This window comes from Lithobates pipiens, unplaced genomic scaffold (assembly GCF_037356315.1).
Source record: "Lithobates pipiens isolate NorthernLeopardFrog02 unplaced genomic scaffold, aLitPip1_a1.2 Scaffold_56, whole genome shotgun sequence".
NCBI classification, from domain to species: Eukaryota; Metazoa; Chordata; class Amphibia; order Anura; family Ranidae; genus Lithobates; species Lithobates pipiens.
In genome coordinates, this window is record NW_027507878.1 from 1,518,070 (window position 1) to 1,541,766 (window position 23,697).

Sequence of the window (23,697 nt, forward strand, 5' to 3'; positions counted from 1 at the left end):
CCCCCCCCAAGACACGTCTATTCTGTATTTATAAATATTACATACATTATATATGAATATAATTGTCTGACGGGAGTCTCACATCTCCGGTTGGGTCACATGGTACGTGTCCGGTAGGTGGGAGAAATGAGCGAAATTTACAGTATTTGCTTCACCAAAATTTCAGAAAAATTATTTCAGGTCAAGCTTTAGGCACCGAACCCCCCCCATCCCCCCCCATTCTTCCAAGGTCCAAGCACCACTGATACACAAAGAAGAAAAAAAAAAAAGTATCACAGACAGTTCTCTTTGACTCTAAAAGCTTTTCAATTTTTATTCTTATTATTTAACTAATACGGCTACGATCGCCTGAAGCTAAATTTTCAATATTTTGACAGTAATTTTGAACTCCATTTCTGCAAAATGCAATGCAGTGAAAGGCGATTTCTTTAAGCCCAACGTGCTTTAAATTGTTTTGAATATTTTGCTTTTTTTTTTTGTTTTTATATGTTTGTTTGTTTTTTGGGCTTTTTGCTTTTCTTTGCTTTTTTTTTTATTGTTTGTTTTTATTTGTTTGTTTTTTTTTTGGGGCTTTTTGCTTTTCTTTGCTTTTTTTTATTGTTTGTTTTTTGGGGCTTTTTGCTTTTCTTTGTTTTTTTTGTTTTTATTCGTTTGTTTTTATTTGTTTGTTTGTTTTTTGGGCTTTTTGCTTTTCTTTGCTTTTTTTTTATTGTTTGTTTTTATTTGTTTGTTTGTTTTTTGGGCTTTTTGCTTTTCTTTGCTTTTTTTATTGTTTGTTTTTATTTGTTTGCTTGTTTTTTGTGCTTTTTGCTTTTCATTGCTTTTTTTATATTTATTTTTTATTGTTTGTTTTTATTTGTTTGTTTGTTGTTTGGGCTTTTTGCTTTTCTTTGCTTTTTTTTATTGTTTGTTTTTATTTGTTTGTTTGTTTTTTGTGCTTTTTGTTTTTCTTTGCTTTTTTTATATTTATTTTTTATTGTTTGTTTTTATTTGTTTGTTTGTTTGTTTTTTGTGCTTTTTGCTTTTCATTGCTTTTTTTATATTTATTTTTTATTGTTTGTTTTTATTTGTTTGTTTTTTTGGGCTTTTTGCTTTTCTTTGCTTTTTTTTATTGTTTGTTTTTATTTGTTTGTTTGTTTTTTGGGCTTTTTGCTTTTCTTTGCTTTTTTTTTATTGTTTGTTTTTATTTGTTTGTTTTTTTTTGGGGCTTTTTGCTTTTCTTTGCTTTTTTTTATTGTTTGTTTTTATTTGTTTGTTTGTTTTTTGGGCTTTTTGCTTTTCTTTGCTTTTTTTTATTGTTTGTTTTTATTTGTTTGTTTGTTTTTTGTGCTTTTTGCTTTTCATTGCTTTTTTTATATTTATTTTTTATTGTTTGTTTTTATTTGTTTGTTTGTTTTTTGTGCTTTTTGCTTTTCATTGCTTTTTTTATATTTATTTTTTATTGTTTGTTTTTATTTGTTTGTTTTTTTGGGCTTTTTGCTTTTCTTTGCTTTTTTTTATTGTTTGTTTTTATTTGTTTGTTTGTTTTTTGGGCTTTTTGCTTTTCTTTGCTTTTTTTTTTTTTTTTTTATTCGTTTGTTTTGTTTTAGAAACTAGATTTTGTGGAGGAATTTGTCATTTTGACATAAGAGGAGCGTGATCTGACAGCACCACCGTCACATGCCTCCACCCCTAACATGTACATACCAGCAAAGATTCTGGTCATGGGACTTTAAATGAGGAACATCACAAAATAAAATGATAAAAATAGAAAATGTATTACAAAGTTTATTCAAAAATTCATGGTAGAAGCACATTTCATGTTTAGCGAAATACATGGTACAGAATAAAAAAAAAATTGATTGATGAACAGGATTAACTTTACTTAAGGACCGGAAGGATTTGCCCCCCTTCCTGACCAGGCCATTTTTTGCGATTCAGCACTGCGTTGTTTTAACTGACAATTGAGCGGTCCTGCGACGTGGCACTTAAACAAAAAGTGACGTCCTTTTTTCCCCCCACACATAGAGTTTTCTTTTGGTGGTATTTGCCGCCATTACTAGTAAAAACAACCCCCCCCCTCTTACCGTACTAACCGCGGATTACCAAATACAGTGGTGTGAAAAAGTGTTTGCCCCCTTCCTCATTTCCTGTTCCTTTGCATGTTTGTCACACTTAAGTGTTTCGGAACATCAAACCAATTTAAACAATAGTCAAGGACAACACAAGTAAACACAAAATGCAATTTGTAAATGAAGGTGTTTATTATTAAAGGTGAAAAAAAATCCAAACCATCATGGCCCTGTGTGAAAAAGTGATTGCCCCCCTTGTTAAAACATACTATAACTGTGGTTGTCCACACCTGAGTTCAATTTTCTCTAGCCACACCCAGGCCTGATTATTGCCACACCTGTTCACAATCAAGGCATCACTTAAATAGGAGCTGCTTGACACAGTAAGGTCCACCAGAAGATCCTTAAAAGCTACACATCATGCCGAGACCCAAAGAAATTCAGGAACAATTGAGAAAGAAAGTAATTGAGATCTATCAGTCTGGAAAGGGTTATAAAGCCATTTCCAAAGCTTTGGGAATCCAGCGAACCACAGTGAGAGCCATTATCCACAAATGGCGAAGACATGGAACAGTGGTGAACCTTCCCAGGAGTGGCCGGCCGCCCAAAATTACCCCAAGAGCGCAGCGACGACTCATCCAAGAGGTCACAAAAGACCCCACAACAACGTCCAAGGAACTGCAGGCCTCACTTGCCTCAGTTAAGGTCAGCGTTCATGCCTCCACCATCAGGAAAAGACTGGGCAAAAATGGCCTGCATGGCAGAGTTCCAAGGAGAAAACCACTGCTGAGCAAAAAGAACATCAAAGCTCGTCTCAATTTCTCCACAACACATCTTGATGATCCCCAAGACTTTTGGGACAACATTCTGTTGACCGATGAGACAAAAGTGGAACTCTTTGGAAGGTGTGTGTCCAAGTATATCTGGCGTAGAAGGAACACTGCATTTCATAAAAAGAACATTATACCAACAGTAAAATATGGTGGTGGTAGTGTGATGGTCTGGGGCTGTTTTGCTGCTTCAGGACCTGGAAGACTTGCCGTGATAAAAGGAACTATGAATTCTGCTGTCTACCAAGAGATCCTGAAGGAGAATGTCCGACCATCTGTTCGTGTACTCAAGCTGAAACCAACTTGGGTTCTGCAGCAGGACAATGATCCTAAACACACCAGCAAGTCCACCACCGAATGGCTGAAGAAAAACAAAATGAAGACTTTGGAGTGGCCTAGCCAAAGTCCTGACCTGAATCCTATTGAGATGTTGTGGTATGACCTTAAAAAGGCCGTTCATGCTCGAAAACCCTCTAATGTAACTGAATTAGGACAATTCTGCAAAGATGAGTGGGCCAAAATTCCTCCAGGACGCTGTAAAAGCCTCATTGCACGTTATCGCAAACGCTTGGTTGCAGTTGTTGCTGCTAAGGGTGGCCCAACCAGTTATTAGGTTTAGGGGGCAATCACTTTTTCACACAGGGCCATGATGGTTTGGATTTTTTTTCACCTTTAATAATAAACACCTTCATTTACAAATTGCATTTTGTGTTTACTTGTGTTGTCCTTGACTATTGTTTAAATTGGTTTGATGTTCCGAAACACTTAAGTGTGACAAACATGCAAAGGAACAGGAAATGAGGAAGGGGGCAAACACTTTTTCACACCACTGTATGCCTAAAATTTGGAAAGTGAATTGTTTATTAACCTCAGGGGTGGAGTCGGGATTGAGGTTGCTTTGCAGGGTTAGAAGGGATAATAATGGGGCTCTTCTTGGATAAGATCGCCTCCTCCTCACTATAAATGGGGGGGTGCAGAGTAGTAATAATGTCACACTGTATTGGAAGATGTTTTATGGAGCGGACCAATCAACCCCTTTGCTGTTTTTTTTTTTTTTTGCCTTACTAGTGGAATTTATTTGTGTTTATTTTTGTGGTTGATTTGACTTCAATTGTTACTTTTAGCTGCTGTCCCGTCCATAACAAAGTTTTTTTTTTTTTTTTTTTGCTTTTTTTTTTTTTATTGTTTTTCTCTTTCTTTAAAAAAAAAAAATGGGTTATTTTTTTTTAGTGTTGTTTTAGTGTGTGATTTCATTCATTTTGAGGCTGTATGGTTTTTTTATCTCATGTTGCTAGGACCTTTATTTTTAGGTTAAACTGTTTTTATTTTTTTTGTTTGTTTTTTTTTTTTATTTATTTTTTTTTTTTTAAGAAAAATAAAAGTGTACTTTTGTTCCAGGAGGGATTATTTTGGGGGCTTCATGTATAGATTTTTACTGTATAGGGCCTTTTTCTGCAAGGCTTTCATTTAAAAAAAAAAAAATGTTAAAAGGGGTGACATTTTTGGGGTATTGATTTTCTTTTTTAATTTATTTAATTTTTTAAAATATTATTAGTATTTTATTATAGAGGATTTATATAGCGCAAAACAGTTTGCGCGTCGCTTTACAACATGAGGGCAGACAGTACAGTTACAGTACAGTTCAATACAGGAGGAATCAGATCTGATCCTTAGAGCTTACAATCTAGAAGGGAGGGTCAAGTGATACAAAAGATAATAACTGTAGGGGGGGGAGCCGATGGAGAAAATGAAAATACAATTGTTAGGTGGAGGCAGGATAGACTAGGAAAAAAGTTTTTAGGCATCGTCTAAAAGTGGACAGAAGTAGGAGATAGTCGGACACATTGGGGTAAGGAATTCCAAAGGATTTGAGAGGCTTGGGAGAAGACCTGGAGGCGAGTATGGGAGGAGGAGACGAGGGAGCTAGAGAGCAGGAGGTCTTGGGAGGATTGAAGAGGACAATTTAGTTGGTAACTATTTTGAGACTAGGTTAGTGATGTAGCTGGGGTACTCAAAGTGAAGTATTCACTCCTTACTGAGCACAATACAGTGATACCTCGGTTCGCGAGTAACGCGGTATACGAGCGCTTCGCAAGACGAGCTATATTTAAAAATAAATCCTGACTTGATTTGCAAGCGCTGTCTCGCAAAAGACGAGCAGGACTCAAGCCTCTGGTGTATGTATTACCATATGTGGCCAGAGGCCTGGGGGCGTTTCCAAGCATCACCAGCGACCCGGCACCCCATGGCCACATACAATACTGCATACGCCAGCAGTGGTTGTGGAACGAATCATCTGAGTTTCCATTATTTCTTATAGGGAAACTCACTTTTATATACGAGTGCTTTGGATTACAAGTATGCTTCTGGAACGAATTATACTCCCAATCCAAGGTACTACTGTATATCACTTACGTTCACCACACCCCCATGCTAAAAAAAAAATAAAGAAAAAGTTAGGCATACACTGGTTAGGCCTATTATCCCTAGCTGTAATGCTACTCGCCAATTTTATACTACTGTCTCCTCTGCAGTAATTCCGGAAGTAAAGCCCCATCCTGTGCTCTATGTACATTAGGGCCCAGTCTTGCTATTTCAAATTTTCCTAATTCTGGCCAATTTTACACTGCTGTATCACCTGTAGTCTCTTAAAGTGCAAAGTAAAAAAAAAAAAATGCATATGCAGCACATCTGTACAATATACCCTGTTTCCCCAAAAATAAGACCTAGCGTGATTGTCGGTGATGGCTGCAATATAAGCCCTACCCCCCAAATAAGCCCTAGTTAAAGTCCTTGTAGGTCTTATTTTCAGGATAGGGCTTATTTTCGAGGAAACAGGGTAGGGCTTATTTGGGGGGTAGGGCTTATATTGCAGCCATCACCGACAATCACGCTAGGTCTTATTTTCGGGGAAACAGGGTATGTACATTTCCCTGTGTTTTATCCATTTAAAGACCTTGAAAATACAGAAAACGTCCAGGGGTACTCGGGTGGGAATCGTGCAAGACGCCATCCTCATCACCTCGAGCTGGTCATACAGGGACATCACATAATGATTAGGGGTGACCGGATCTAGCTGAGTTTGATTCGCCAACGGTTCAGCGAATCCTCGAAATTCAGTGAATCTGAACTTAGAAGCAAATCTCACTGAAGTCTATGGGGGGAAAAATCCTGTTGATAGGAGCTGCACTGAAAATAAAATGAAAGGATTTGTATATTTTCAGTGCAGCTCCTATCAACAGGATTTTTCCCCCCCATAGACTTCAGTGAGATTTGCTTCTAAGTTCAGATTCACTGAATTTCGAGGATTCGCTGAACCGTTGGCGAATCAAACTCAGCTAGATCCGGTCACCCCTAATCATTATGTGACATCCCTGTATGACCAGCTCAAGGTGATGATGATGGCGTCTTGCACGATTCCCACCCAAGTACCCCTGGAAGTTGAGACAGGGACTGCTAGTGGAAGGGCACAAGTGACGGGAAGCTGGGTTGGGGAACTTGGAGGCGCTGGTGTCAGGAGAGCAGAAGCGCAGTGATGAGGACACCCAGAGTGCAGGGCTGGGTCAGGAGCCGAGTTCAGTTGAGCAGGAAGACGCACAAAATCTTGGGTAGGTTCAAGGTCTGAGATGAGCAGAAGACGTAACATTGAGGCGACAAGGTACGGAATCGATAGGTAGAATCTTGATCAAGCTCCTAGGCCATGGTTAGTATCATAGCGGGGGGGGTAGCGGACATGATCAGGTAGGGGCAGTCCAAAGGGGGGGGTCAGATGAAAGCCGAGTCAAGTAGGAGTCAGGATCAAGGATAACAAAGATACAAAGCTACAAGACCATCAATGATCATATGCAGGCCTCAGACTTAAGTAGGCCACTAGGTGCCAGTTCTGTGGTGGACGTGCCATGCATTCAACATGCACCCCCAAGCTGTACAGTTGGCAAAGGCTGGCATGACCTGTCCAACAACTGACATGGTGTTCCTGACACCCTAGTAGGCGTTTACCCAGATTACGAAATCAAGAAACAGTCAGAGACTAATTTATTGGTCTACACTCCGACTTACCGTCCCAGTGAACTGACTATGACCAGTTTTACAAAAAGACAAACCCCCCTAGACCAGAGGTCTCAAACTAGCGGCCCTCCAGCTGTTGCAAAACTACAAATCCCATCATGTCTCTGCCTGTGGGAGTTGTGCTTGTAACTCTCAGGCCGCGTACACACGGGCGGACTGTCTGACGGACTTGGTCCGCTGAAACGTGTTTCAGCGGACAGTCCGCTCGTGTGTGGGCTTCAGCGGACTTTTTCAGCGGACAGTCTGGCGGACTAAGTCTTTCGGAATTTCCGTAATACAGTCCGTCCAACTTTGGTTTCAGCGGACAGTCCGCTCGTGAGTAGGCTAGTTGGACGGACTAAGTATGGCGCATGCTCAGAAAGGATTTACACGGCCGAAGGTTGCATTGCAGTGTATTGGACGTCGTATTTCTAGTCCCGTCGTACGTGCCGTACACGTCATCACGCAAGCTTTCAGCGGACTGTCTGTTCATCGTGTGTGGTCAAGTCCGTTCATTCAAAAGTAGGACGGACTGTCTGTCGGATTGTCTGACGGACTTAGTTGGACGGACAGTCCGCCCGTGTGTACGCGGCCTCAGCCTTGCAATGCCTCATGGGACTTGTAGTTTCGCAACAGCTGGAGGGCCGCCAGTTTGAGACCCCCTGCCCTAGACTGTTCATTGGTGCCGGTGTTGTAAAATTTCATGCGACCCGTGATTTTCGCTCACCCCGTCACTTCCGGTGAGGCTACGTCATTCGCACAGCTGACGGCGGGCCTTTACTGCGCATGTGTCAATCCCCTGCCCTTAACAGCGCATGCGCTGTAGATTTATTCTCACGGTGGAGAAAAATTATAGCCTCGAGTGGGCGGAGACTTGCGGGTGGGCGGGCGGAGCTGAACAGATGCTCAGGACGTCAGCAGCAGCCCCGCCCACCCTAATAACATGCCTCTGAATATTAAGTTGTGGTGAAAAATCACACTCAAGTGGGCGGAGATTTTCTCCAGGCGGAGGCTTCAGGAAAATGTCTCCGGAATCAGGGACAGGTGTGAATAGAGACGAGTCCTGGAAGATGCTGATAAAAGGGACATTGGTGGAATGGAAGGGGTTTGGAGAGGAGGTGGGCAGGGGAGCTGTTTTGGTCTAAAGCAGCAAAAGAATCACAACTCCCAGCAGGTGAGGGGGGGCTGAGTTCTGGAGCTTGTGGGCTTTGCTGGGACTTTGTAGTTCAGTTCTAGGTGGAGGAAGGATACACAGAGCATGCTGGGATATGTAGTGCTCCGGTGTGGGGGAGGGGACATGCTGGGATATGTAGTGCTCCGGTGTGGGGGGACGGGACATGCTGCGATATGTAGTGCTCTGGTGTGGGGGAGGGGGACATGCTGGGATATGTAGTGCTCTGGTGTGGGGGAGGGGACATGCTGGGATATGTAGTGCTCCGGTGTGGGGGAGGGGACATGCTGGGATATGTAGTGCTCCGGTGTGGGGGGACGGGACATGCTGCGATATGTAGTGCTCCGGTGTGGGGGAGGGGACATGCTGGGATATGTAGTGCTCTGGTTTAGGGGAGGGGACATGCTGGGATATGTAGTGCTCCGGTGTGGGGGACGGGACATGCTGGGATATGTAGTGCTCCGGTGTGGGGGACGGGACATGCTGGGATATGTAGTGCTCCGGTGTGGGGGACGGGACATGCTGGGATATGTAGTGCTCCGGTGTGGGGGACGGGACATGCTGGGATATGTAGTGCTCTGGTGTGGGGGCGGGGACATGCTGGGATATGTAGTGCTCTGGTGTGGGGGTGGGGGGACATGCTGGGATATGTAGTTCCCCGGTGTGGGGGTGGGGACATGCTGGGATATGTAGTGCTCTGGTGTGGGGGAGGGGATATGCTGGGATAGGTAGTGCTCTGGTGTGTGTGTGTGTGTGTGTGTGTGTGTGGGGGGGGGGACACATGCTGGGATATGTAGTACTCCTCCAGTGTGGGGGATAATGTATAGATTGATGTCGGTGTCCCCGTCTCATCTCCTTCCTGTCTCCTCTCTCAGGCACCATGCTGTACGAAATCTCCAGGATCATCCAGGGCGGCGCTGCCGTCTGCCGCCACGCCTCCACCGCCGCCGCCGCCAGGGTAGAGCATGAACACCTATTCCCTGTGAGTACTGATTGGTTGGGGGAGGGGTTAACCGCCTGGAGTGTCCCCAGTGGGGGAGGGGCATGCCACCTAATGTGCGCGCTCTGCTGCCGGACGGAGCCCCATAGACACTATGCCTCTCTGGATATAAATTTGGATACATTTGTAGCCATTCGGATGTATCTGAATCTCGGAGATGAAATGGTAACACATTTTTGTTGAAATTTAATTTACGTTCATCGTTTTCTCACCCATTCCAAATTATTTATGTACGACTTGGATTCGGATCGTTTGGGGGGAGGGGGAGAAACAAAAAGGTCAACCGATTCGAATCCTGTGTCAAGAAATAGCTGGTTGCTAAAGGGGGGGGTGGCCGCCGCCGCCTCCTTAACAACCAATGAGTCATCAGCTGTCAGCGGGCTTCCCTACTGGCTGAAATGTAAAACACCCCACCCCCTTTGTGACATCAACAGCCCAGCGTTACCTGGTTGGTGATGTCACAGGGGCGGGGCCACCCCTTAGCCATGTAAGAACCGTCGGACATTCAACAGCGTGGAGCGTTCGAAAGGGGTTTTTATTTATTTTTAAATTTTTTGGGGTGGAAAGGGTAGGGGTACTACGTACCTCATACTCATTCACATAGTTGGAGGTAGTGTGGGATCTGGGGGGGACTCCTTTGTTTTTTTGCTAATACCCCCCCCCCCTTTCCTTGCCTGCCCCTCGGTCTGCATCGGATAAGGGCCTGGGGGGGACTTTTTATTTACTATTTTTGATCTATGTACACCATACTCATTCACATAGGTGGGTAGGGCGGGATCTGGGGTCCCCCCCCCACAACCACCAGCCAGGGTTGTTGGAAAGAGGCCCTTGTCCCCATCAGCATGGTGCTTAGGGCAGGGCCCTGGTATGGTGACCTGGTATGGTTTGGGGTGCGGGGGCACTTGCTCATACACCCCCCCTTCCCCCTTTCCTGGGTTGCATGCTTGGATAAAGGTCCGGACCCCTATGCTTTTTTTTTTTTTTTTTTTTTTTTTTTTTTTATTCCTCTTCCCCATCGGGGGGGGGGGGGCTGGTGCCCATGCAGGGTTGGTTGTTGGGGGGGGGGGGGGGGGGGTTTGTTTTTTTTTTCCAGGATTTTCTATTGCCAGCACTCATTTGTTTTTACGTTTCAGCTGTCAGTGGGGAATCCCGCTGACAGCCAACGAGTCGTCGGTTGCTAAGGACGTGGCGGACGGCGCCCCCAGCCCGATCCTTAGCAACCAGCTATTTCTTCACACAGAATTTGAATCATTGATCGTGTGGTGTTTGTGTTTTGTTTTGGGTTTTGTTTTGTTTTGTTTTTTGTTTTTTTATTTTTTACGAGTTCAAATTGTTTTTCAAAAAATTGTGGAATCCGTCAGAAAATGAATAAACAAAATTAAAATTTTTAACTAAAATTCTGAAACCAAAATTTGGTAACGTAAGAAATTTGAATGTTCTGCACACACCTCTAGTGCCGCTCACACCCTGACCGCGGGACGGTGATCGCTGTCAGTGGGAGGTGATCCCAAACATCTGCTTCCTATAGGCTGAATATCCACCAAAGACTCCACCCAGAATGTCTTCTTTTTAACCCTCCCAATCATAGAAAAGCCAAAGCGAAGGGCACAGGTCTGACATCTGTTTATTTATTTTTAAATCTGCAGGCCGCCCTCCAACCGCGGGACTACGCCGTGCCCAACCCCACCTGGAACCCCGAAACCAAGAGGCTGTACGAGGAGCTGAGCCGAGACCCGAGCTGGAGGAGACTTCCCTCCTACGAGGAGTTCGCTGGCAGCAGATCGAGTACAAGAATAAGAATAGTGTTTGGCTGTGGTGGGGGATGACATTAGAGTGTAAGCTCCTCTGGTGACCTCTGACCTCCTCCTGTACAGGTATGAGCCTGGAGGCCGACGGGGAAACTCGTTTCTTCACCAGGAACCTGGACCAGGAAGGAATCGGCTTTGAGTATTGTATGTTCTATAACGAGGCGGAGAAGAGGACAGTCTGCATATTCCAGCCCGGGCCCTATCTGGGGGGCCTCGCAGGGTGAGCGTTATTTTCTTTTTTTTTTTTTTTCTTTTTTTTTTTTCTTCGCAGAGCCTACCCTAACCAGAATCCTTTGGTTCCTCGGGCTCTCCTTGTTCTCCTTCCACCTCTCGCGTCCCCTCTTGCCTTCTTCTAGGTACACACACGGGGGCTGCATCGCCACCATCGTAGACTCCACCGTGGGGGCGGGAATTGTAAACAGCATCGGACCGGCTATGACCGCCAACCTGAACCTCGACTATCGGAGGTAAGCGCCCAGGGGGGAGAAGAGGACCTACCTGACACTACATGGTTGTCAGGAGATTGTACAATCGATGGCCGGCGGTGATGATGTGGTAGTGACAGGGGAAGAATAATATTGGGGAGACTCTCGCGGGGGGGGGGGGGGTAGGAGTTGTTGATGTTCTGAAGCTGTGATAGCAGAGAGGTGTAATGAGGTTCTCTTTGTGTCTGTAGTCCGATTCCTCTGGGATCCACAGTTCTCATAGACAGCCGAGTGGAGAAGGTCGACGGTCAGAAAGTCTACACCAGATGCCAGGTCCGCAGTCATGACAGCGCTGTGCTTCACAGCGAGGCCACCGGTGAGGACTACTGCTGGGAAATCTTCATTCTGTAACTCCATTCCTTCCTCTCTTGTCTCTCCTGTCACTCATCTGTGGTTTCTGATCTGTCGCTCCTGTCATTGCTCTTCTGTCCCTCCTCCTCCTCTGCCATTCCTGTTTCTTGTCTGCTGTTCCTGACTCTGCTCCTTTGTTGCTCCTCTGCCGGTGCTGGCGTTGCTCCGCTGCCATTCCTGTTTCTTGTCTGCTGTTCCTGTTGCTGCCCCTCTGCCATTCCTGACATTGCTCCTCTGTCCCTTCTTGTTGCTGCTCCTCTCTCCTTCTTGTCTGCCGTTCCTCTGTTGCTGCTCCTCCTCTGTCTCTCCTGTCATTGCTCCCGACGTTGCTCCTCTGCTGTTCCTCTTCATTGTCTGCTGTTCCTGACGTTGCTTCTCTGCCGTTTCTGTTATTGCTCCTCTCTTCCTCTGTCATTCCTGGTGTTGCTCCTCTGTTGTTGCTCCTCTGTCCCTGCTGTTGCTGCTCCTCTCTCCCTCCTTCTCTGCCGTTCCTAGCATTGCTCCTCTGCCATTCCTCTTGTTTCTTGTCTGTTGTTCCTGTCGCTGCTCGTCTGCCGTTCCGGTCGTTGCCAATCCTGTCATTGCTCCTCTGCCATTCCTTTTTGTTTGTTTCTTGTCTGCTGGTCCTGACACTGCTCCTTTGTTGCTCCTCTGCTGTTCCTGTTGCTGCTCCTCTGCCATTCCTGACATTGCTCCTCTGTCCCTCCTTGTTGCTGCTCCTCTCCTTCTTCTCTGCCGTTCCTCTGTTGCTGCTCCGCCTCTGTCTCTCCTGTCATTGCTCCCGACGTTGCTCCTCTGCTGTTCCTCTTCATTGTCTGCTGTTCCTGACGTTGCTTCTCTGCCGTTTCTGTCATTGCTCCTCTCTCTCCCTCCTCTGCCATTCCTGGTGCTGCTCCTCTCTCCCTCTTTCCCGTTCCTGGCTTTGCTCCTCTGCCATTCCTCTTGTTTCTTGTCTGCTGTTCCTGTCGCTGCTCCTCTGCCGTTCCTGTTGCTGCTCCTCTTTCCTTCTCTGCCATTCCTAGCGTTGCTCCTCTGCCACTCCTGTTTCTTTGTCTGCTGTTCCTGTCACTGCTCCTCTCTCCCTCCTCTGCCATCCCTGTTGTCTGCTGATCCTGTTGCTGCTCCTCTCTCCCTCCTTCTCTGCCATTCCGGTTTCTTGTCTGCTGTTTCTGTTGCTGCTCCTCTCTCATTCCTCCTCCTCCTCCTCCCTCCTCTGCCTTTTCTGTTGCTCTTGTTGTTGTTCTGACAATTTACACTTTTTTTTTTTCTCTCCTCCAGCTTTGTACGTTATGTTGAAGTCAGGAGAATCTGAAGCCCGACTATAATTTGCACATCTCAGACCTCAAGAAATGTTACAGATTCTGTTGGTTGGCAGCTGCACTTTGTACTGTAATGTATCCTGTCTGTCACTAGAGGGCAGCAGATCCCGTACCATAGAAACCCTCCTGGGAGAACTTTTTTATAATGTACTCACCGCTCTCTTGGATTGATCTTTTGTAGCGGTCCCTTTTTTCTAGGTGCAATGACCTCAAACCCGCCCCCACCATGTACCCGTTTTTGTACAGCCCTGTTCTTTGCCTCCTCCCAACCAAATGTAATTAATAATCGTTCATAATTATTGTATGTGACGTTTATTTAAACTGAATAAATACAGAAAATATTTTCACAGCATTTCAAGTGTTGCAAATACCTTCATTGTATCTTCTTCATCCTGGGGACCGTTCCTCCTCTCGCTTCATCCTGGGGACCGTTCCTCCTCTCGCTTCATCCTGGGGACCGTTCCTCCTCTCCTCATCCTGGGGAACATAACTCCTTTTGCCTCTTCGAGGGAACCATTCATCCTCTCTCCTCATGCTGGGAACCATTCCTCCTCTCTTCTCACCCTGAGGACCATTCCTACTCCTCATGCTGGGGACCATTCCTCCTCTCCTCTTCTCACCCTGAGGACCATTCCTACTCCTCATCCTGGACACCATTCCTCATCTCTCCTCATCCTGGACACCATTCCTCATCTCTCCTCATCCTGGACACCATTCCTCATCTCTCCTCATCCTGGACACCATTCCTCCTCTCTCCTCATCCTGGAGACAATTCCTCCTCTCTCCTCATCCTGGAGACAATTCCTCCTCTCTCCTCATCCTGGAGACAATTCCTCCTCTCTCCTCATCCTGGAGACAATTCCTCCTCTCTCCTCATCCTGGAGACAATTCCTCCTCTCTCCTCATCCTGGAGACAATTCCTCCTCTCTCCTCATCCTGGAGACAATTCCTCCTCTCTCCTCATCCTGGAGACAATTCCTCCTCTCTCCTCATCCTGGAGACAATTCCTCCTCTCTCCTCATCCTGGAGACAATTCCTCCTCCTCTCTCTCTCCTCATCCTGGAGACAATTCCTCCTCCTCTCTCTCTCTCCTCATCCTGGAGACAAGGATCCTGGATGAGGAGAGAGGAGGAATTGCCCCCAGGATGAGGAGAGAGGAGGAAGGTTCTCCAGGATGAAGAGACACAAGAAAGGGTCTCCAGGATGAGGAGAGAGGAGGAATGATCTCCAGGATGAGGAGAGAGGAGGAATGATCTCCAGGATGAGGAGAGAGGAGGAATGATCTCCAGGATGAGGAGAGAGGAGGAATGATCTCCAGGATGAGGAGAGAGGAGGAATGATCTCCAGGATGAGGAGAGAGGAGAAGGTTCTCCAGGATGAATAGAGACAAGAAAGGGTCTCCAGGATGAATAGAGACAAGAAAGGGTCTCCAGGATGAGGAGAGAGGAGGGATGGTCCCCAGGATTAAGAGAGGTATCTCCCCAGCTGGACACAGACACCAGTTCAACCTAACAATGGTTATCCCCATCTTGTCCATGCCATGTACAATCACCCCCCATCCTCTCCATGCCATGTGCCATCTGTTATCCCCCATCCTCTTCATGCCATGTGTCATCATCCCCCATCCTCTCCATGCCATGTGTCATCACCCCCCATCCTTTTCTTTGTTCTTCTCCTGTTAGACACATCCTGAGCCCGGAAGTCCCATCTTCTCCCCCATACCTGAAACTAGACAAGAGAAGTTGGCATTGTCCTCCACCTGAGGCTGGGGACCCCTGAGTTGGTGGACACTTTGGGGGGGGGGGGCAGCCTTGTATATGGGGATTCCACCATTCTATGGATCGGGGGCCCCTGTATATTGTTCTCTGCAGCCTTGTCAGCCGGTCCCAGCCACATTGCTACCCATTAATAGACGCTCACAGACCAGCACCTGGTAGAGACGTGGCAGGAGGGACTCCTAAGGGTGAGTGATGGCATGTAAACCTGCAAGACCTAGTGAACCCCTAGAAGAGTGAGTGTGGCTCCACCCACCATATTCTGGGGTCACCGATGAGTCCGGACTCCATATTCTGGGGTGTGGGGTCACCAGTGAGATCAGCCTCCATATTCCAGGATCACCAGTAAGCCCGGCCTCCATATTCTGGAATGTGGGGTCACCAGTGAGATCAGCCTGCATATTTTGGGGTCACTGATGAGTCCGGACTCCATATTCTGCACTGTGGGGTCACCGCTGGAGCCAGCCTCCATATTCTGGGGTGTGGGGTCACTGGCCTCCATATTCTGGGGTGTGGGGTCACCGGTGGAGCCGGCCCCCATATTCTGCACTATGGGGTCACCGCTGGAGCCGGCCTCCATATTCTGGGGTGTGGGGTCACTGGCCTCCATATTCTGGTGTGTGGGGTCACCGGTGTAGCCGGCCTCCATATTCTGGGGTGTGGGGTCACTGGCCTCCATATTCTGGTGTGTGGGGTCACCGGTGTAGCCGGCCTCCATATTCTGGGGTGTGGGGTCACCGGCCTCCATATTCTGCACTGTGGGGTCACCGGCCCCCATATTGTGCACTGTGGGGTCACCGCTGGAGCCGGCCTCCATATTCTGGGGTATGGGGTCACTGGCCTCCATATTCTGGGGTGTGGGGTCACCGGTGGAGCTGGCCTCCATATTCTGGGGTGTGGGGTCACTGGCCTCCATATTCTGGGGTGTGGGGTCACCGGTGGAGCTGGCCTCCATATTCTGGGGTGTGGGGTCACTGGCCTCCATATTCTGGGGTGTGGGGTCACCGGCCTCCATATTCTGCACTGTGGGGTCACCGGCCCCCATATTCTGCACTGTGGGGTCACCGCTGGAGCCGGCCTCCATATTCTGGGGTATGGGGTCACTGGCCTCCATATTCTGGGGTGTGGGGTCACCGGTGGAGCTGGCCCATATTCTGGGGTGTGGGGTCACTGGCCTCCATATTCTGGGGTGTGGGGTCACCGGCCTCCATATTCTGCACTGTGGGGTCACCGGCCCCCATATTCTGCACTATGGGGTCACCGCTGGAGCCGGCCTCCATATTCTGGGGTGTGGGGTCACCGGCCCCCATATTGTGCACTGTGGGGTCACCGCTGGAGCCAGCCTCCATATTCTGGGGTGTGGGGTCACTGGCCTCCATATTCTGGGGTGTGGGGTCACCGGTGGAGCTGGCCTCCATATTCTGGGGTGTGGGGTCACCGGCCCCCATATTGTGCACTGTGGGGTCACCGCTGGAGCCAGCCTCCATATTCTGGGGTATGGGGTCACTGGCCTCCATATTCTGGGGTGTGGGGTCACCGGCCTCCATATTCTGCACTGTGGGGTCACCGGCCCCCATATTCTGCACTGTGGGGTCACCGCTGGAGCCGGCCTCCATATTCTGGGGTATGGGGTCACTGGCCTCCATATTCTGGGGTGTGGGGTCACCGGTGGAGCTGGCCTCCATATTCTGGGGTGTGGGGTCACTGGCCTCCATATTCTGGGGTGTGGGGTCACCGGTGGAGCTGGCCTCCATATTCTGGGGTGTGGGGTCACTGGCCTCCATATTCTGGGGTGTGGGGTCACCGGCCTCCATATTCTGCACTGTGGGGTCACCGGCCCCCATATTCTGCACTGTGGGGTCACCGCTGGAGCCGGCCTCCATATTCTGGGGTATGGGGTCACTGGCCTCCATATTCTGGGGTGTGGGGTCACCGGTGGAGCTGGCCCATATTCTGGGGTGTGGGGTCACTGGCCTCCATATTCTGGGGTGTGGGGTCACCGGCCTCCATATTCTGCACTGTGGGGTCACCGGCCCCCATATTCTGCACTATGGGGTCACCGCTGGAGCCGGCCTCCATATTCTGGGGTGTGGGGTCACCGGCCCCCATATTGTGCACTGTGGGGTCACCGCTGGAGCCAGCCTCCATATTCTGGGGTGTGGGGTCACTGGCCTCCATATTCTGGGGTGTGGGGTCACCGGTGGAGCTGGCCTCCATATTCTGGGGTGTGGGGTCACCGGCCCCCATATTGTGCACTGTGGGGTCACCGCTGGAGCCAGCCTCCATATTCTGGGGTATGGGGTCACTGGCCTCCATATTCTGGGGTGTGGGGTCACCGGCCTCCATATTCTGCACTGTGGGGTCACCGGCCCCCATATTCTGCACTGTGGGGTCACCGCTGGAGCCGGCCTCCATATTCTGGGGTATGGGGTCACTGGCCTCCATATTCTGGGGTGTGGGGTCACCGGTGGAGCTGGCCTCCATATTCTGGGGTGTGGGGTCACTGGCCTCCATATTCTGGGGTGTGGGGTCACCGGTGGAGCTGGCCTCCATATTCTGGGGTGTGGGGTCACTGGCCTCCATATTCTGGGGTGTGGGGTCACCGGCCTCCATATTCTGCACTGTGGGGTCACCGGCCCCCATATTCTGCACTGTGGGGTCACCGCTGGAGCCGGCCTCCATATTCTGGGGTATGGGGTCACTGGCCTCCATATTCTGGGGTGTGGGGTCACCGGTGGAGCCGGCCTCCATATTCTGGGGTGTGGGGTCACCGGCCCCCATATTGTGCACTGTGGGGTCACATATTATAAGATCAAAAACAGGCAGTGGTAAAAAAAAAAAAAAAAAATCTTATAGTAAGTGCATATAGTGGCTCTCCTACTCCTAATATATTCATTGTGGCCAAAATTGGTGTGTTTCTTGCGTAGGACCGCTGAGCCTTGTTGTTCACAGCTTGAAGCCATGATGTTTCTTCACCAGTGAAGAAAATCTTGGGGTGGGCGGGGACGTTCTCACCATCTGTTCAGCTCCGCCCGCCCACCCGCAAGTCTCCGCCCACTCGAGGCTATAATTTTTCTCCACCGTGAGAATAAATCTACAGCGCATGCGCTGTTAAGGGCAGGGGATTGACACATGCGCAGTAAAGGCCCGCCGTCAGCTGTGCGAATGACGTAGCCTCACCGGAAGTGACGGGGTGAGCGAAAATCACGGGTCGCATGAAATTTTACAACACCGGAAGAAATGGACTGTGGTTTGGGTGGACGGGCAACCTCTGTACTTTTGGGGAAGAACCAGATAAAACCAACGACCCTCAGACCCCATACACACGATGCAACTTCTGTTGTCTGACTTCCTTTCGATTTACCAAAACTCCTGAGGTTTGACCTCATATTATATGGTTTTGGCAAATCTGAAGGAGAAAATCTACAGAAAATTGTATAGTGTGTATTGAGCTTTACAAGGGCAGCACCAGGAAGTGTATTTTATAGTAATTACCGACCAATAATAAATGAGAGAATAAAAAGGGCACAAGAAATGGACGTCTTCACTCCTTCAGCTTCTGATTTTTGTATTTTTCCCGCACACTCCACATTTTACTGAATATTTATGTTTTGTCCTGGAATGTGATCGTTATTTTTTCATTAACCTTCATCCACTTTACTAAATGTTTCAAAGAAAACATTTTTTTAAGGAAAACTGAAGAAGTATTTCAAGCAATATGATTTTTTGTTACAATACATTGATTGGATATAACTTGAGTGGACTTTTAGAGTATATCACACGATATCATTCTGGTAGATCTAAAGATTTACTTTTCCATTTCCTTTTCTAACCTTTTCTGCATTTTCTCTAGATAATTCTGTTTTTACAATGTTCACACCCATATAACAGAGCATCATCAGTCAATGTTTTAGCACCGACTTTCTCATCCAGGGTTCCGTGGAGTCCTCGGGGTCCCTCAGCAGGTTGCTAGGGGTTTATTATGCACCGAGCAATTTCTGCCTCTCAGATAAGTAACAATGGTGCGAATGACATCACATTTTAACCAGCCGTAAAGTGGGCATTCTGACCACCGACCACCAATGTAAGGAACATTCTTCTCACTGATCACCAATGTAAGGAATAGGGATGAGCCGAACACCCCCCGGTTCGGTTCGCACCAGAACTTTCGAACGGACCCCAAATTCGAACGAACGTTAGAACCCCATTGAAGTCTATGGGACTCGAACGTTCGAAATGGAAAGTGCTAATTTTAACGGCTAATATGCAAGATACTGTCCTAAAAAGGGTTTGGGGACCTGGCTCCTGCCTCAGGGGACATGGGTCAATGCAAAAAAAAGTTTTAAAAATGGCAGTTTTGGCGGGAGCACTGATTTTAATGACGATTAAAGTGAAAAAGAAAAGTGAAATATTCCTTTAAATATGGTGCCTGGGGGGTGTCTGTAGTATGCCTGTGAAGTGCCACGTGTTTCCCGTGTTTAGAACAGTCCCTGCACAAAATGACATTAAACGGAAATAACACCATTTAAAACTGCTTGCGGTTTTAATGTTATATCTGGTTCCTGCAATATGGTTGAAAATCATTGAGAAAAATGGCATGGGTATCCCTCCCTGCCCATTACCAGCCTATTTGGGTCTTGTACACATATTAAGGGGAACCCCGTACCCATATTAAAAAAAGGAAATGCGTGTGGCCCCCAGGCCCTATATACTCAGAACAGCAGTATACAGGCGGTGCAAACAAGACAGGGACTGTGTAGGTTTGTTGTGTTAAGTTGAATCTGTTTGTAATTTTCAACTGGTACATTTTTAAAGTGTAGCTCCAGTCAAAAAAACTATTTTTAAGCTTTTTGGAAAACATAGGGAAGGGTTATCACCCCTGTATAATTTGTTTTGTCGTCCATCTTTTTTCATCTCACTTGCTGTTGTCTCCTTCCGTTTGCAAGTAGGAGATGTTTGTAAGTTGGATGTTTGAAAGTAGGGGCCTGCCCTATATGCTCTGCAGAAATGGCGGAACAAGGTGTTGGTTTTGCCACAACATTGTAAACCCTCAAAGTGACTCTTGGTGGGCGCTGGAGCGCCCTGCTGTGAACAATTATATCAAGAATTGTAATTACATGCCATTGTTGAACAGTGGTAGAAAAATTGACCTTTGGTGGTTGTGGTGCTGGTGCCACAACACTATAAGTCCTCACAGTTACTCTGGGTGGGCACAGGAAGGGGCCCTCCTGTGAAATATTATATCAAGAATTGTAATTACATGTCCCTGTTAAACAGGGGCAGAAAAATTTGGCCTTAGGCACTGCTGCTGGTGCCACCACACTGCAACCTCTTCCATATACTCTAGTTTTATTGCAGAAATTAGCCCTGCTGCAAAGCATTGCATCAAAAATTGTAATTAAACGCCCCTGTTAAACAGGGGCAGAAAAATTGGGCCTTAGGCACTGATGCTGGTGCCACCACACTGCAACCTCTCCCATATACTCTTGTTTGATTACAGGAATTAGCCCTGCTGCAAAGCATTGCATCAAAAATAGTAATTAAACGCCCCTGTTAAACAGGGGCAGAAAAATTGGGCCTTAGGCACTGGTGCTGGTGCCACCACACTGCAACCTCTCCCATATACTCTTGTTTGATTGCAGGAATTAGCCCTGCTGCAAAGCATTGCATCAAAAATTTTACTTTTTTCCGCCCCTGTTAAACAGGGGCAGAAAAATTGGGCTGATGGCATCAACCAGAACCAGAAATGTTCTTCCAACATATCAGCGGAGAAGGAAGACGATAGACAATCAACATAACAGGACAGTCACTCAGCATCAGCATAGGCAGTCTTGAAGGGATTTGGTATTTCAAAAAAAATTATTCGGTTACATCAGCTTCAGGTGCTTGGTAGCTGTGGGTGATCCAAGAATGATTCATCTTGATGAAGGTCAGTCGATCAACTGATTCGGTGGACAGGCGCACCCTGTGATCGGTAACAAAGCCACCAGCAGCACTGAAGGTGCGTTCCGAAAGAACGCTGGATGCAGGACAGGCCAGTAGCTCAATTGCATACTGTGCAAGCTCTGGCCAGTGATCCATCCTCAAGACCCAGTAAGCCAGAGGATTTTTGGTGGGAAAGGTGTCCAAGTCTGACCTTGCCCCTAGGTATTCCTGCACCATGTAAATCAGATGCTGGCGATGGGTGCTGGAACCGATGATACCTTGGGGCTGCGGACTAAAAAATTGTCTGAAAGCATCAGTCAGACGGCCACCTTCTCCACCGCTCCTTCTGACCGATGCCTCAGCAACACGTTGTCCAGGACCAGGAGTTTGTAACCTCCCAGTCTCTGGGAACGCGTTGCACAGACCTTTCTGCAAGGCCTCCCGGAGATGTCTCATCCTCTGCTCCCTCTGCGATGGCAAGATAAGGTCGGCAACCTTACCCTTGTACCGTGGATCAAGGAGAGTGGCCAGCCAGTAATGGTCCCTCTCCTTGATCCGAAGAATACGAGGATCCTTCCGCAGGCTTTGCAGGATCAGGGAGGCCATGCAGCGTAGGTTAGCTGAGGCATTCGGTCCGGAGTCCTCTGGGTCACTAAGGACAACATAATCCGCAGCTACCTCCTCCCAGCCACGTACAAGTCCACGTGTTTCTTGGGACTATAAATCATCCCTACAGGACTGCTGCTGCTGCTGCTGCTGCTGATGCTGAGTGCCAGCCTCCACCTCCATGCTGACACAATCATCCTCCTCCTCCTCTTCCTCCTCCTCATCCTCTTCCTGTGTGATGGGTGGCACAGCAGGAACACTGTCTGGATAAAGGGGGCCTTGAGAGGCAAGGAAGTCCTCCTCTTCCTGCCTCTGTTCTGCCTCAAGTGCCCTGTCCATTATTCCACGCAGCGTATGCTCCAAGAGGTGGACAAGAGGTACAGTGGCACTGATGCATGCACTGTCACTGCTCACCATCCTTGTGGCCTCCTCAAACGGTGACAGGACAGTGCATGCATCCCTGATCATGCCCCACTGGCGTGGTGAGAAAAAACCAAGCTCCCCTGACCCTGTCCTGGTGCCGTAGTCGCACAGGTACTCATTGATGGCCCTCTGCTGCGTGTGCAGCCGCTGCAGCATGGCCAATGTTGAGTTCCACCTGGTGGGCATGTCACATATAAGGCGGTTCTTGGGCAGGTTCAACTCCTTTTGGAGCTCAGCCAGCCGAGCACAGGCATTAAATGATCGGCGTAAATGCACACAGACTTTCCTGGCCTGTTTCAGGACATCCTGTAAGCCGGGGTACCTGCCCAAGAACCGCTGCACCACCAGGTTAAGGACGTGAGCTACACAGGGCACATGGGTCAGTTGTCCCTGTCGGAGGGCGGAGAGGAGGTTGGTGCCATTGTCGCAAACCACCATTCCTGGCTTAAGCTGGCATGGCGTCAACCACCTCTCGGCCTGCCCCTGCAGAGCTGACAAAACATCCGCCCCAGTGTGGCTCCTGTCCCCCAAACAAACCAGCGCAAGCACGGCATGGCATCGTTTTGCCTGCGTACTTGCGTAGCCCCTGGAACGCCTGCGAAGCACCGCTGGTTCTGAGGACAGAGCATTGGAAGAGGCCATGGAGGAAGAAGAAGAGGAGGGGGTGGAGGAGAGAGGTGTGTCACAACCAATAGTAGCATTTTGGAGGCGTGGTGGCGGAACAACCTCCAACACTACTGCACCTTGTCCTGCATCCTTCCCAGCTGCCAGAAGAGTGACCCAATGGGCCGTGAAAGAAAGGTAACGTCCCTGTCCATGCCTGCTGGACCATGAGTCAGCGGTAATATGCACCTTACCGCTGACCGCCCTGTCCAGTGAGGCAAGGACATTGCCTTCCACATGCCGGTAGAGAGCCGGAATCGCCTTCCGTGAGAAAAAGTGGCGTTTGTGGACCTGCCACTGAGGAACTGCACATTGTACAAACTCACGGAAGGGGGCCGAGTCTACCAACTGAAAAGGCAGCAGTTGAAGTGCTAGCAATTTAGCCAAGCTAGCATTCAACCGCTGGGCATGTGGATGGCTGGGAGTGAACTTCTTCCGCCGGTCCAGCAGCTGGGGCAGGGACATTTGCCTGCTATAATCGAACGTGGGTGTACTGCTAGCAGAGTTCCCGGAAGCACTTGGCTGTTAAACACCTAATTCTACACCTTCATTCCTCTCAGAGCAGGTTTCAGAGAGGACTGAAGGTCTAGTGGGGTTGGAGATGCCAGCTGATGAGGAGCAAGGAGAGGTCCGCTTTGTTCTTTGGTGTGGGTCTTTGAGGTACGCTTGCCAACGAGCTGCATGGCAGGTCAACATATGTCTGGTCAAGCATGTGGTGCCCAAGCGGCTGATGTTTTGGCCACGTGAGATACGCTTGAGACATATGTTGCAAATAGCAGCGGTGCGATCTGATGCACTCGTCTCAAAAAAGGCCCACACCAAAGAACTTTTAGAATAACGCGCAGAGGAAGCGCTCTGCGCAGGCGGAGCTCTGCGGTGTGATTCAGTCGGTGTGCTGCCCCTAAGCTGGCCCCCGGAGGGCATCCTGCCTCGTTGGACATGTGCCTCCTCCTCCTCCTCCTCTCTCCTTCCAGGCACCCACGTGGAGTCAGTGCCCTCATCATCCCCTCCCTCTTCATCGCTGTAGCAAACCTGGCAGTATGCTGCAGCTTGTGGAACATGACTGCCAGATTGCTGTCCTTCTTGAGCATCCCCTCTCTCTGCGCTCACACTACTGCCTTCCTCTAGCTGAGTGTCATCATCAGAGCCCACCAAACACTGGGCATCCTCCTGGAGCATGTACCCAACACTGTGCTCAAAGAGTTCAGGAGACTCCTCAGGAGGACGTGGTGGGTCTAGGGAA

At 48.4% G+C, this 23,697-nt stretch overlaps 2 protein-coding genes across 3 annotated transcripts in view; both read left to right on the top strand.

Annotated features, from left to right (window-relative positions):
• The window catches only part of LOC143958019 (olfactory receptor 4E2-like), a 26,730-nt gene continuing 3,033 nt past the window's right edge, over window positions 1-23,697 (top strand). Inside the window, exon 1 of one of the 2 annotated variants that reach the window (XM_077467462.1) lies at window positions 1-113. Coding sequence is in view for 1 of the 2 variants with exons in the window: in XM_077467461.1 (XP_077323587.1) it covers window positions 100-102 (3 nt within the window). In the remaining variant the exon portion in view is untranslated. The remainder of the gene's footprint in view (window positions 114-23,697) is intronic. The other variant, XM_077467461.1, reaches the window with a different exon arrangement.
• LOC143958018 (acyl-coenzyme A thioesterase THEM4-like) lies at window positions 7,931-11,758 on the top strand. The gene is made up of 6 exons (XM_077467460.1): window positions 7,931-8,102; window positions 8,975-9,081; window positions 10,746-10,884; window positions 10,974-11,127; window positions 11,264-11,374; window positions 11,584-11,758. Exons 2-6 carry the CDS (start codon window positions 8,980-8,982, stop codon window positions 11,741-11,743), a joined length of 666 nt encoding a protein of 221 aa, XP_077323586.1. The 5' UTR covers window positions 7,931-8,102; window positions 8,975-8,979; the 3' UTR covers window positions 11,744-11,758.

Bases quoted from the DNA above. Each gene is read 5' to 3' on its own strand.
- LOC143958018 (XM_077467460.1), top strand. From the start codon at position 8,980: ATGCTGTACGAAATCTCCAGGATCATCCAGGGCGGCGCTGCCGTCTGC. The intron at 10,885-10,973 runs GTACAAGAATAA...CCTCCTGTACAG, and splicing joins GTTCGCTGGCAGCAGATCGA to GTATGAGCCTGGAGGCCGAC. The intron at 11,375-11,583 runs GTAAGCGCCCAG...TTGTGTCTGTAG, and splicing joins CTGAACCTCGACTATCGGAG to TCCGATTCCTCTGGGATCCA.